General features: G+C 33.5%; 3 protein-coding genes across 6 annotated transcripts; all 3 read left to right on the top strand.

Moving 5' to 3' along the window:
• The first annotated feature begins 200 nt into the window (after positions 1-200).
• LOC102610074 (remorin 1.4) lies at positions 201-2,177 on the top strand. 4 transcript variants are annotated; one of them, XM_025098356.2, is made up of 6 exons: positions 203-697; positions 894-1,041; positions 1,164-1,421; positions 1,491-1,698; positions 1,810-1,891; positions 1,971-2,177. In XM_025098356.2, the coding sequence occupies exons 3-6, from the start codon at positions 1,217-1,219 to the stop codon at positions 2,163-2,165; spliced, it is 690 nt and encodes a 229-aa protein (XP_024954124.2). In that variant the 5' UTR covers positions 203-697; positions 894-1,041; positions 1,164-1,216; the 3' UTR covers positions 2,166-2,177. The 4 variants fall into 4 exon arrangements, with proteins under 4 accessions (XP_024954126.2, XP_024954124.2, XP_024954125.2 ...); XM_025098357.2 differs by having other exon boundaries at positions 806-1,041; XM_025098359.2 differs by having other exon boundaries at positions 206-697; positions 1,494-1,698.
• A 1,021-nt stretch (positions 2,178-3,198) lies between these two features.
• Positions 3,199-4,051, top strand: LOC102609761 (uncharacterized). Its single transcript, XM_006477550.4, has 3 exons — positions 3,199-3,548; positions 3,624-3,681; positions 3,808-4,051. Exons 1-3 carry the CDS (start codon positions 3,284-3,286, stop codon positions 3,878-3,880), a joined length of 396 nt encoding a protein of 131 aa, XP_006477613.2. The 5' UTR covers positions 3,199-3,283; the 3' UTR covers positions 3,881-4,051.
• A 3,960-nt stretch (positions 4,052-8,011) lies between these two features.
• On the top strand, positions 8,012-11,854 carry LOC102609482 (transcription factor PIF7). The gene is made up of 6 exons (XM_006477549.4): positions 8,012-8,513; positions 9,697-10,210; positions 10,406-10,498; positions 10,615-10,680; positions 11,149-11,475; positions 11,571-11,854. Exons 1-6 carry the CDS (start codon positions 8,377-8,379, stop codon positions 11,691-11,693), a joined length of 1,260 nt encoding a protein of 419 aa, XP_006477612.2. The 5' UTR covers positions 8,012-8,376; the 3' UTR covers positions 11,694-11,854.
• The last annotated feature ends 2,700 nt before the right edge of the window (positions 11,855-14,554 follow it).

Raw genomic sequence — 14,554 nt, 5'->3', positions numbered from 1 at the left:
TGTGATATTCATCTATTGGAATCTTGAGATGAAATCACACGGGTAAAAATGTTTTTTCTAAGCTGGAACTGCGGCAAGTACTTTATAATATGTGAAAAGTGAAAACCTCATAACCAAGCAAAGCCAGGATTCTATAGTAAATAGAGCAGAGCCTAACATCTGTTCCTATTCCTTGACTCTTGAAGAATATGGCTTATGGCTTGGGGTTAAATAATTTGCTTATTCAGGTGGATCAGTTGAGTTTCCAAGATTTGGCCAACCACGGTGGGAGAAAAGATAAAATGAAAGCAAAACTGATTATTAATTTAATCATAAGTCAAGTTTGAAACTCATGCTAATGGAATTAATGTGCATGTGCCATTATACCCTTTCCATTCAGAGGGAATAAGGAATAAATACTTGCATTAGCTTCAAAATCTCTTGAGTTTTTTACGTTAATTATGTAGCAAAAGATGTGCACTAACAGAGAAAGAAAGCAAAACAAAGTAAAAAAGTTGTTAAATTTTGGGGGGGGAAGGAACAACTCGTTAAAATAGTGTAGAGATTCTTTGCTTCCATGAAAAGCTGTGTGCAAAGAATATCCGAGGTTGCTTGTTGCCCTTCTTGTTCATGGGTTAAAAGCAAGACTTCCTTTGCAGGCTTCTCGTTCCATTTAACATTTGCAGAACCTGCAGACAGAACAGAAGATCGACAAGAGGTACCAACACCACTCTCCAGCTAATAGTTTCTTTTCTTTCTTTCTTTCTTTTTAATCTCAAATTCTATTAATTTTTGTCAGTTTTGATTTTCGCAATAATTTTTTTAGTGTAATCTGATATCAAGAATCCACATCTCTGATAACAAAAGAAAAGTCACAAGAATCCTGCATATTGTTCTTGACAAAACATTTTCAGGGGTCTCGACTACGCTTGTTCTGAATCATTTTGCAATGTTATTGTCACTGATGACTTTCTGCTAGAGTGAGATTTTCTGATCCGCAACATGTGGAATCCAACAACAGCACTCAAAGCAGTCTATTATCTAAACTAGAATCTTTTACGGGTACTGATGTGCTTCATAGTTATTTCTTATAAACTACTTCATTTACTTTGGCTCACTGGGTTTAATTTTCAATCAATGTACACGCGATCAATGTAAAAATTTCAATTGCCACAAATTTCCAGGTGTTTTAGGTGACAAGGTTCAAAACTGGTTCCAGAGGCAGTTTCCTGATGAAATGAGTCACGATAATGATCCCCAGGAAAGTGAGTATGCGGCTGCAGTTGCAGCTGCAGCATTTTCCATTTACTTAGCAGAAGAAGCTGAAGCACAAAATAGAAGGAACATTAGAAAGGAGCTTGAAGTGTCAAGGACAAAGTTAAAGAGTAGAAAAGAGGATTCCATAACTAGGCAACCCTCCAGTAAGGATCATAAAAATAGAGGTAATCGCAAAAACCAGATATAGAATTTCACAGTGAGGTCTTGTCTCAAAATACTAATGCATTATTTAGCAGGTGAAACTTCTAGAAGCTCAGCAGAGGTGGACCGTAGGGCACAAGAAAGTGCTTTCCCAGTAAGTAGACCAAGTCTTTCGCCTTCTGCAAGATCCACGGCCCCTCAGGCTATGGACCAAGGGCTAGGAATTCCACCAAGGCACGGGAATATAGAAAAAAAAGCAGAAGCTTGGGAATTAGCACAGATGCAAAAGATTATTAAACGGTAAAGATTCAACTATTAGATTGTTAGAAAAATGATTTTGGTCTATTAATGCTCATTTACAACTAGAATACAGATTCTCCATTATTTTCGCATAATAACCTGAAATTTCAGGTATGAGAAGCTGAAGGCTGCAGTGCTTACCTGGGAGTATGAGAAGAAGTTTCAAGCCAAACTTAAAATGGAAAAGAGAAAGGTTTTATTATTATACTTGTGGTTTAATTTATTGACCTGCTGGCCATTGATGATTAAAATTCTGATTAATGAAAACACAGGCTGAATTGGATAAGAAAAGGACACTAAACCAACAACACTACCAAAACAAGATAGCAAGAATTGAGCGAATTGCTGGAGGAGCGAGAGCACAAGCAGAGGAGGAAAGAATCAAAAAGGAAGCTGAGATAAAAGAGAAGGCGAGGATGATTCGATCAAGAGAAAAGGCTCCTGTGAAGTACTGTCTCTGCTGTTAAATGTTTTTCTTTTTTTTTTTATAATAAAAAAATAAAAAAAAAAACGACTCACTTGAATTAGGAAGTAAAAAGGAAGTTATGTACAAATTACGAGAATTGTATACAATATACAAATTTCAATGTCATATGTTCAAATTGCAAGTGATGTCCATAGAGATTGTACATATATAAATCTCTTTGAACACACAACACTATGTAATGTAACATGGTTTATGGTTTATGGAATCGGTTTGCAGACTCTCCTTTTCTTGTTAATGTCTTTCGCAGAAGAAGAACCTTTATTTCATATTCAAGAAGCAGTTGGCCAAGATCCATTTTTATAGCAACAATATGCAAAAGGCAAACCACAAAACTGTCGAAGAAAATTGTAAAAGAGGACTAGATTTCTATTTGAAATGCTTCTCATGGGGACTAAGTTCGTAAGCATAAATTGAAATGTAAACCAGGTTTGCTTAGTTTGGAAGATAAATCTTCAATTAGGAAGTGTAATTGTGTTATTTCAAAGAGTGAAGGCATCAGTTTTTTCTCCAGAAACGCTGAACATATAGCTAATGTACAAAATCCTTCACAGCCATGCAACCCTGGGATTCGAGGCTGCATCGTTAATAAAAAGTTTCCAGATTCTTGTCCCAAAGATTAAGACCATACCGTTCATTTAGTACACAAGATTTTTCATGAAGAATTTGACTTTGGTAGCCACAGATTCCCATCTTTTGTCAGCTGGTGCATTTGTGCTTTCAGCTGTCTCAAAACGACAGCAGCAATACCGATTGGAACCTTAGTTTTTTCCCACGTTCCATTCTCATTTGTTTCTGAACAAACCATCCAGAGTAATACACGTAAAAAGTCTTCTACTCGAATATTACTTTATGCCAAAGTTTCTTTTGTTTCGAATTTTAAGATATGGAGTCAACTTGCAAAGTGAAAAGGTACACATCAGAAGTAAAGTAAAGAATCAAATATCTTAGGTGTCACCGAAGGTAACAAGTAGTACTGAAGGACGTTAACTATAAATATTTCAAATGCCAATTTCCAGCCTCTCATCTCAGGCTTCCAAATCATATTGATAGCCTTCGAAATCAAATACTTCTATAGAAGTAGAGCACACCGATCGTATAATGAGAAGGGAAACAGAGTCAGCAGAGAACAATGGTTGCATAAGTTTTCTTAAACTGCAACCGCGAAAAGTAAGCCAAACCGCTGGTTCCAAGTCAAGGAATCAGGATCAGGGTTCGCGAGAAAGCCGGTATGCAACTGCAGTTCTAGCAGCTGCATTTGCCATTCACTCACATGAAGAAGCCAAAAATAAGGCTAACGGACAGCAGGTGGAGCAACATTCTAAAATTGCCTGGCGACCCTCCTACAACAAAACAAAATCTGCAGGTAACTTTTAGCACAAGGCTCACATTTTCTCAAGATTGTTCATTTCAACAAAATTAACATGCTACAAAGTAACAGGTCGTTCATCCTCCTTTGGATCAAAACCTGCCGTGGATCTTCTGGAGAAAGTCGAAAGGTAAACCGCCCAATGTCTCACCATGCATGACAAGCTCTGTTTAAGCAATCTTGTGTTACAAGTTTTCTTTATCAACATAGCTTATATACTTTGCTGTTTTCTTGTTAAAATATGACCAAATATCAGGCATGAAAAGCTGAACTCGATTCTTGCTTGGGCAAATGGGAAGAAGATGAAAGCCAAAAGTGAAAAACACTAAGATGTGAAGGGCCTGAAGGGAAAGAGCAAGAATAACTACAAAGATCATGCATATGTAATTTTTATCCAATCCGAAACTCTGTATTCTACAAAGTGCCAGGTTTAACTTGGCTAGAAGCAAATTGCTCGTTACGTATGCCTAGTTGCAATAAACAAAGGGCAAGTTCAGAAAGTGGAATCTTTTGACAATAATGTTCATATTTTCAGTGCCAAAAAATTAAAGTCGATAGAACTTTTAATAAGTCGGTGTATGTGAACTAGAAAAAAAGATTGAAAAACAAAGAAAGAATATTGTCTCTGGACACTCATATTAGTTATTCATAAAGATTAAAGGCACATGGTGATTGCTCTCAGGAATTTGATCCCTCTTCCCTGCCTTTGCTGAAAGCAATGTTTGTCGATTCAATCTTTGCCTTCAATTAAGCTATTTTTCTGTTTAAAAAACAGGAAATTCTTTTCATTTTAATCTGTGTCCCAAATTTAAAGAGTTTGGATCCAGTCTGATTAAAACAGTTCCCTAAACCAACTAGGCTCTACGCTTGGTTATTGTATTATATGCAAACTTTAGCGGAATTTGACAGGAGGGATATGCATGTTGTTGTTGACTTGTTGTTGTAGTAGTAGTAATACTAATACTAATACTAATACTAATACTAATTCTAATACTAATAATAGTAATAATAATAATGGTAATCTTATCAAAATTTAGGAAATAAAATGATATTATCTGAAAATCACTTAGCCAACCACTTGGCCCTCAATAGTTCTCTACCCCATAAGAGGAGACTCTATAATTCCTATGGTAGTTACAGTTGGGTGGAGGTAGAGGTAGACACATCTTCCACATTTGTTGGGTGAAGGTAGATATCTCTTACAAGTTATGCTATAATAGATTTAATCTGAGATAATCTCTATAAATTTCTAATCACAAAGATTGGTAGCATTCTCATTGCAACATACATATGAATGTTAAAAAAAATTATTAACTAAAAAAAAGTTATTTGCTGAGTTTAATTATGTTCAAATTGTTAAGGAACATGATTTCTGTAAAGGACGAATGCTTATTTAATCCTTATTTTTAACTTTAGTATTCATTTTGTCCCTATAATTTGAAAAATACCTTAAGATATACCTATTATTAGATATATTACACTTTTATCCTTATTTTTCTTTGACTTTACAATAATACCCTTGCAGCAATTTTTTTTATATAAATTTTTTAATCTATTAAAAATTTTAATTAACAAATTAACCATTAATTACTTATTAGTAAACTAAGAAAATATTAGTATGAAACAACTGTTATTTTTTGTACTCTTGCAACAATCTTTCTACTTATTATTTATAAGTAAATTAATACATGTTAACTTAAAGCGGTGTTTAATATCCTTGCAACAATCTTACATTTATTTTTTTTTTGTGAAAAATTAATATACCAAATTATTCTTAAAAGTAAAACAATAAAAGCTAATTTATTGTACTTTTAAGAATAGTTTGATTTATTTAAATTTTTTTCTTTTCATTAATATATCCAAGAATATTGTTACAATGGTATTATTATAAAAACAAAGAAAAAATAAAATTAAGAAATAGACGCTTAACTCAAAATATAAAGACTAAATTAAAATTTACAATTATGTAGATCACTGATATAATGATTTTGAAGTCCCAAGATATGTGTTCATAATTGTATTTATTATTTCATTCCTTCTATAGTCCCCCGTAAAGTATGTAGCCCCTTCATTGTAAATACAATTCAGGATAAAATACAAATTTCCTTTTCATTCTCTTACATAAAATGGTTTTGAAATTACTGAACAACCAATAAATGTTTTCAAATTCATTCATGGCTTCATATCCAAAGCTTTGTAACGTTACATAACTTAGTTACTGATTTGCTGTCAAGCATATAAGCCCCGACAAATCGTCTATTTAATAAACAAGGCCCAGTATCACCATCAATATCAAAAGAGTCTTTAAGTTTATCATCAACCACAATGTGGAAAATTCACGTATGTATATACGTAATCTTAATATTTATTGCATTTAAGGAATCAAACCAATCTAAATAACTCAATATTCTTCTTCAAATAATTGCGATTTTGTTCTTAGGACATCCCCCTTCAAAATTTTCATTAGGGTGATCAGTTAAAAAAAAATTACTTATTGAAATTGCTCAATCAAACGTATAAAAGAAAGGTTAAAATTAATTTCAATCACGCATGAATAATAATATAAATACGTTAAAACGTCTCTTGAAACTTAGGTAAATTTTATTTAAAACTTGAGAAAGGTTATCTTATTGCATTGAATGTATAGGAGATAAAAGTCAATTTATGCTTTGATAGGAAACAATCTTGTCATGAGAGTTAGGGCACTTTCATTCAAATCAATAATTCTATAAACTTGTACATTGAATTATTACTTCACCAGCTCAAAATAAAAATAAAAAACTCATTCATACAATAAATGGTAAACATTTTAAACAAAACAAGCAAAGAAATCAGTTTCATTTGATTAAATTTCCCAAAGGAATGAAGATATGTAAGTGGAAATTAGAGGTGAGAGGATGGGGGAGCGTTGCGATTGTTTATGATTCTATTAATGGTGAGAAAGCAGCTGATGGTGACTCGTGGAGACCAATATAGGACCACGTACAACTCCATAGAAAGTGTCCACGTGGCATAGCTCGGCTGTACTCACGTGACCGTAGGTGCCCACAATCAAGTTTCTGGCTGAGAACTGAGGATTTACTCGAGGAGTTGTTAATTCTCTATTGAGGTTTTTTTAATGTGCACGTGATATCTGAATGATTGGAATCTCTTGTTTCTTTCTAGCAGTTTTAAAATACACATATACACAGAGATTTCCATTTTCCAAGGGGAATAATTTATTAATTAATTTGTTATTTTTTTGTATTAATTAATGCATGCAAATAAGCCAAGAAGCTTATGAGAATGGATGTATGCTTCATGTCTTCGTCGATGATGACAGTAACAACACGACTTGAATCTGATTTTTCTTTTTTCTTTTTTCTTTTTAAATACCAATGAAAAATAAAATGGAAAAGAAAAATTAATATGACATATTTTACGAATATTTTTGACTTTTTGTTTAAAAAAATGTGTGTGTATATATATATATTCTTAAGTGTGGCCGTCCTTATTTTTTTCATGTAGATATCTATTAAGTCATAATTTAATAGTATATATACTATTAAATTATGACTTAATAACGTGTCTGGTTAAAAAAATAAAGACATTCGTGCGTGTGTGTGTGTGTGTGTGTGTGTGTGTATATAGTTTAGGGATTTAGACTTTTATTAAATTAAGTACGAAAAAACTATTAAGTCATGTGATTTAATTATATTATCAAACCATATGACTCATATGTATATAATTAATCGATTTTAGTTCATTGTTGAATCTTGTTAGTCCCATTTTAATTTGTTTACAAGTTGATCAAAATAGTCAAAACAAAATTTAATTGTAATGGAAGGATTCAATATGAAAAGGACAATTTCTTTCAATTTTGCTAATAGTAACTTTGGCCGACTAATTAGGTCATTTTATTGTTGTGATGAAATTTTTCACTAGACTGTAATCTGAACTAGTTGCAATCACAGTTCTGAAATTTGTGTACAGGATTGATTTCGAGTTGTGCACATCCATAGCGATGAAATTCTGATTTCTCATCTCAGCAACAAGATCTCTAGTCTCTACGCCATTAATACCGAAATTAACCAGTACCCCACTTAATTAAATTCGGAGGCTCTAAGCCATGCACACTAATTCTTTGAAGCAACTATACTACGGCCTACTGGGACCATTAAAACAACATTTGATTTCTATGATTTCACTCTCAAAATTTAAGGGGAAATCGTCCGTCAGATGTCAAATCACTTCTCTTCTCACATATGCAGACAAGTGTTCATCAAGTCTTTCGAGATTATTCGTGCAAGACAATAACCAACGTTTAATATATTTGCTAACTAACCCTATTATTGGTTTGATTTGAGCATTAGAATATTGTTCTCACTCTTTAACCAACTTGACTTAAAATTGGGTCTTACATTTGAAGATACCTAAGACATTCCAAGATACACCCTAATTAGGAATATTAGCTAATTAAAGTGAATATAAAACATGTTAATTAGCTCGTATTTACATTTAAAAAAAAAAAAAGATAAAAGAGTTTATGCTCATGCACAAGAGCTAGCTGATATTGGAATTAATAATATTGGATCCCCGGATGAAATGATGATACAAGTGGCGAAAGCATATCCGATTCTCTCTCACACAAATTTAGTAGCCACCACACATTGGGTGTAAAAATCACAATCAAACCAAAATGTGACATCAAAATGGGGACCAGAAGACGAGCAAAATAAAACCCCAACATTGAACTCAAATACTCCTGTTCACTGAAAGAAATAACTCAATAAGATCAGATCATCATCATCATCATCATCATCATCATCGTCGTATATAGTTCAGGATGAGTCAGTGTATAGTACCAAATTGGAATCTAAGGCACCAACAAAGACAAGAACAAGTCGAAGCAGAAGAAGAAGCAGACATATCCACTGATGTGAACCACAACAACAATCCCAGTAGTAGTCACTTTTTTCCCATGTATGTATTCACACTCCACTAATGCTAATAACTTTCTCACTATATATATATATATTTGCGAAATTAGATTGCCCTTAAATTAAGCACTGCATTAATATCTCCCTTTTTTGTTTTCCTACTCTTCATTTTCTGCCTATATGCTTCATTCTTGTTTTCTGCATCCAAATGCTAATCTCAGATTTTTTTTTTCCTTCTCTACACTATGATGATATTCAGTTCATTTTTTAAATATAATTTTCCACCTTTTGAGTTCAAGTTTATTTTCATATCTTTTAATTTACATAACCCGTAGTGTTTTTTTTTTTTTTTTTTGGTTTTTTTAATTCTGCTATCTGTCCGTTTGTTATACGGAACAATCTCAATTTAGTTTTCTTCTTAAAAGGTAAGATGTATCAGTTTCCAGAGAAGGAACCATCATTGATTTACTTCCTATACACCGACTCTACCTTTCAATCGTTTTCACATTTTACCTCCAAATCAAGAATTATTCCATATAAACAATTGAAAATATTTTCAAGCAAGCCAAAAAAAGGAATCATATTTCTGTTTTTTTTGTTGATGAAGAAACTGTGAATCTTTTCTTCCATTCTATCAAGATATAACTTACCTTTTGGATTAGCTGAATTTATAACCTACCGGCCTGAATTATTCATCATTAAATATTCTTCTGTCTTTCGGTTACTCAGCTCAACATGAACCGTTAGATTTATTATCTAAGGGTTAATTGTTTGGTCAAATTGGATGCTCCAAGTATAGCACGCCTCCCGTTGAATTATTACCCCAAAATTGTATATGTGTACGTTGATCAATTTGTTCATAATATTTAATTAGTCGAAAGATAAACAAGACAAGAATTCATCAAAGGGTTACGACTCTGACTGAGAGTACACAAAACTCTTTCATTCATTAATGGCTTTTCTAACAAAATTTGTTAAACGATAATGTTACGATTGGTCGAAATAGAACACGTCTGAAATGTTGAAATGACCCAGATACTTTGCATTTAATGGAAATTTATAGAATGGGATAGTAAAGTAAATTCTCATTTCTCAATAGAAATGATGAGCAAATGGGATAGTTTATTAAGGTTATATTGTATATGATGAGCAAATGGTTTATTCTTTTTGGGTTGACTTATAATTCAAAAGAACAACCTTAATTGAAACACGTTGTGGAAATTCAGGTCCTCCAACTATGAAGTTGCTGCAGACTTAACATGGGGCAATGGCCAGCTGTCCATGCATGGCCTTGGTGGGATCATTCCCACTACTCCGACGAAGCCCACATGGGGTAGGTCCAATGACACTCTCGAGTCAATAGTTCATCAAGCTGCAATTACATGCCATAACAATAACAACAACAAAGAAATTACTCTCCAACTGCATGGCCAAAACTCCCCGGCGGCCAATAGGAGCTCCATGGTGTCATCCTCCGGCACGAAGTGCTCCGAGAGCCCCGGCCAAGTGCCCGTCATGCCGGGGCCGCTGAAAAAGCGGACACGAGCCGATTCCGATCAGTGTGGAAGAAATTTTAGTAGTATGCAAGAAGGAAGAGGAGATAGAAGTGCATGTGCTAGCGCTAGTGCAACATGTTTTAGAGAAAATGACACAACTATGATGACTTGGGCTTCATATGAATCTCTTAAGAGCTTGAAGACCAAAACCACGGATGAAGATTCCGCTTCTCACGGTCGATCGGTAAATTACAAATGTTTTTGTGTCTCTTTCATTCATGCTTTGTCAATTAATGTCCATTTTGGAAAGTGAAATGGATAAATAAATAAATACATCAATTATGTTAAGCACGAAGTAAAAGGTTTACTTAGATAAGCAAAATTCAATTATTTTATTTACTAATTTTGCGTAAAAGTAGAAATTTTGAACCATATATAGGAAAACCAAGATGAAGATCATGAGACAAAAACTGGCCGATCGCATTCGTCCAAACGAAGACGAACAGCTGCTGTCCATAATCAGTCAGAGAGGGTAAATTACATTACACCCCTTTATTATCACAGAAATTAACATTAATTTATTACGTTAATTAAATTCCAAGGTCAAGAAGCGGTTAATAATTTGCAATGATATTAATTTTCGTGCAGAGACGAAGAGACAGGATTAACCAAAAGATGAAAGCACTTCAGAAGCTAGTCCCCAATGCGAGCAAGGTAACTAAGAACATACGTATACAGCTTTATATGCAGCATTATGGCTTTTATGCAGGTAAAATATTCTTTCAGCTAAATTTTAGGGGTGTGACTATGTAACAAATGGGACATGTCACATATATATGAAGGATCTAAATTTCTTATTAGTCCTTCGAGTTAGAATTATTTGTATCGTTGGTCTTCATATTTTCAAAGATAATTAGTGGAAATATTTTGCCATCATTTTTAGTGTTAAATGTTTAATATGAGAGTGCAATAACAATCTTTTTACAAAAAGGCTAACAAAAATAACGATATGAATATTTTGGATGATCATTTTTTTAATTTTAAAATACAAGAACTACCTAAAAATTGATGCCTAATCTTGAGCAGTACTAAATTGAAAATTACCCACACATAAAAAAAAAAAAATTGCAACATATTACTTGTGTTGTTAATTATAACTAGATGATTTTAACTTGGCTGCAGACAGATAAAGCTTCAATGCTAGATGAGGTGATAGACTACTTAAAGCAACTTAAAGCACAAGTTCAGATGATGAATAATGTGAGAAACAATATGCCCCAAATGAACATGATGATGCCTTTGGGAATGCAGCAACAACTTCAAATGTCTCTCCTAGCACGAATGGGCATGGGAGTTGGACTAGGAACGGGCATGGGGATGCTTGACATGAACACCATGGCCGCCGCTGCAGCCACAGCCCGCACTGCCCCGCAGTCTCTCCCTCCACCCATCTATAGTCCAGCGGCATCAGTCACTTTGCCGGATCCCTATTATGCTTTTCTTGCTCAAGTACGTCAATGCATATAAAGAATTTGTGCCTATACGTATTTGTTTATTTTTCTATTTATGAATGTTATTGATTTGATAAGGGATTTTTGGTGCAGTCGATGAATGTGGAATTGTACAACAAAATGGCAGCACTTTTTCGGCAACAAGTGAAACAAAACACAATACAGCAGGCAGCATGCAGTCCTTCGATGCAATCCAACCATATGCAAGGAGATTAAGAAGAAAAAGTGCTAGCTAGCTAGCACATTGTATTAGTATTTTATCTCCAAGATGATGATGCAAGCATGTGGAGTTACTCTCTGTAAAATATGATTAGTTTGAACAATCTGTATCCTATTAATTGAAAGATGCATGATTAGTGAAATATGTTTGATTTGCATATCACTCTAGATTTAATATTCTGGTTTTACTAAATGATAGATGATAATTTCACGCAATTGTGTCTATTTTGAACTGATCTTCCCTTCCATACTTAATTAGTAGAGAAAGTTCATAATATAGTCAGAGTACACATTATTTGTATAACAATCCAATAAATATAAACTACTCAAAAGTTTAAAAAGAGATAAAATATTCATTTAATCCCCTATAGTTTGAGCTAGTTATCCAATTAGGCCTTATATTTTAAAAATTACCTAAAATATTCCTATCTTATATATGTTTGTGTTAAGTTCTATTTAATCACCATATATTTTTCACCCATCGCACGTGTCTTCTTCGATAAATAAATGATATAATTAATACTAAGTGTCAAGATTGTTTATCTATTTAATTATCATATATTTTCACCTATGGCGTGTCTTCTTGGTTAAAAACTTAATTTTAACACTATATGAAATATCAGTTATTAATTTCTTGTAAGAACCTAATTTATAGCGTGAATCGGACTTGACAAAGAGTTGCCAACATTCTCAACACATCAACCTTGAAAGCAACTCATGCAAAAGTTGGTAATTATCAGTTGAAATAAGACAAAATCCCATCAAGAAATTCAACTCAGGTCGTTCTCAACCAAAGCTTGCATATACCCCAAAAATCCAGCATCTAATGGTCGATATATATTAATTGTCAACTCCGATAGCTCTACCTGGAGGTTCTATAAACATCTTCACGTGCAATGTCGTAGGGGACCTGAAACATTCTGTGAATGAACCTGCTTATGCACGTGCCAGTGCATGAAATTATGTAAACATATGTACATATACATTTAATTAATTATAGACACAATTAGCTTTCACACTAACCATAGCTAAAGTCCTTGAGGAAATTACCTATATCGAGTTACAAGAACGATCATCTATTACTTGCTAATCACTTATCGTCCCGTCTGTGACTTTTATTAGATATTGAAAGAAATCTGAAGTTGTTTGGTTTGAAAGAAAACTTACAGAAAAAAAAAAAACTTTATTTCATTAATTCTGGATTTCACAATACTTGTTTACAACTGAATCAATTGCATCTTATATACTCACGAGATTAGTTACATACACACAAGAATGATTAATAACAGACTTTTAACAACTTGTGCTGACTTGCTATCTCATAACTAACTCTGGTGATCTGGCACTAATGAGCCGGCATGGTTGACTGACTTCACTTGCTGAGACTAACGACTTCTTCATCTTTCTATTCTTCATAAGCTCAGCACAATGAACTTCCTTAACAGATATGATGACATTTTAATTGTATTCATGCTTTTTAATTTCTAACTAGGCGAAAGTCATAGCAGTATGCTTTTAAGGTGGTGTTTGGTTGGGAGGAGAGAATATAGGAGATGAAAGTAATTTAAATTCTCTTTTTATTTCCATTGTTTGGTTTGACAAAATGTATAAGAATTTAATTTCCATTAGAATTTAATATCCATCATAATGTAGAATTTGAATTCCATACTAAGTAGTGAATAATTTAAATTACTCTTATATTACAAACTAAAATTTCTAAAATTACCCTTCAATTTTTTAACTTATTTAATGCCATTAATAATTATTATTTATAATTTTATTTTATTGATTTAATATTATAAATGGACCTCCACCGGAAAGTTGTCGGACCACCACCGGACTTTGCCGGAAAGTCACCGGACCACTAACGGACATCGTCGGACCACCGCCGGACCTTGTCGGAAGGTCGCCGGACCACTGTCGGGCTTCGCCGGAAATTCGCCGGACCTTGCCGGACCTCCACCACCGGCCATCGGACCACCATTTTATTATTATTATATATATATATATATATATATATATATATATATTATTACTAATATAAATAGTTTAATATTTAAGGTAAAAGATAAATTTGTCTAAAAAAAAAATTATAATTCATTTCCTTATCAAATTTTATATCAAACCAAATAACAAAATCTAATTTCACTACTCTTCTTCATTCTTTTCTTCTCTCTTCCTCTCCATTCCACTCTTTTCCTCTCCTCACTTTTCTTCAAACCAAACATGACCTAAGAGTATCTTCAGTTATACATATTATGAGAATATTTATATTGCTGAAGCTACATGCATGACAAGGACTTCGTTATTTCTAGAGGCAAATAGGAATGTCATACATAAGATAATTTGTTTGTTTATAGACATAGAAGCAAGGACCATTGAAGATATACGACAACATTGATTTTGCAGCAAGTAAAGGAAAAGGTATTGTGCTTGACAGTCGGATAAGACCAGGAATTAAAGTTGTTAAAGAATGGTATCATTAATTAGTTTGTGCCATCCTTGTTATTGATTTTGTTTTTAGTCTGATTTTAGTTCAGCCCAAAAATATTATGAAAACTTCACTTTAAGGGGTGAATTTGTAGATTATGGGAGTTGTCTTACTTCAAGACGGATTTTCTAGGGATGAATCAGGCTGAGTCAGTCTTGACAACAAAGAAAACAACCATTAGAGATGATGCCAGTATTGGCCGGTGAAGTTACTTCGACTGTCAAGTTAGGTGAGGGCTGGAGAAGATGATGGGTTTGAACGAAACCCTAAATTATTACAGAGATTAGTTGTTGTGGGAGTGAGAAATCTTCTCTTGTTTTGAGAGACTAACATGGCCTTATAAACAGAATGCCCCTGAAGGCATTTT

Source organism: Citrus sinensis, chromosome 3 (genome assembly GCF_022201045.2).
Source record: "Citrus sinensis cultivar Valencia sweet orange chromosome 3, DVS_A1.0, whole genome shotgun sequence".
NCBI lineage: Eukaryota > Viridiplantae > Streptophyta > Magnoliopsida > Sapindales > Rutaceae > Citrus > Citrus sinensis.
This window is presented reverse-complemented; position numbering and strand designations above follow the sequence as displayed.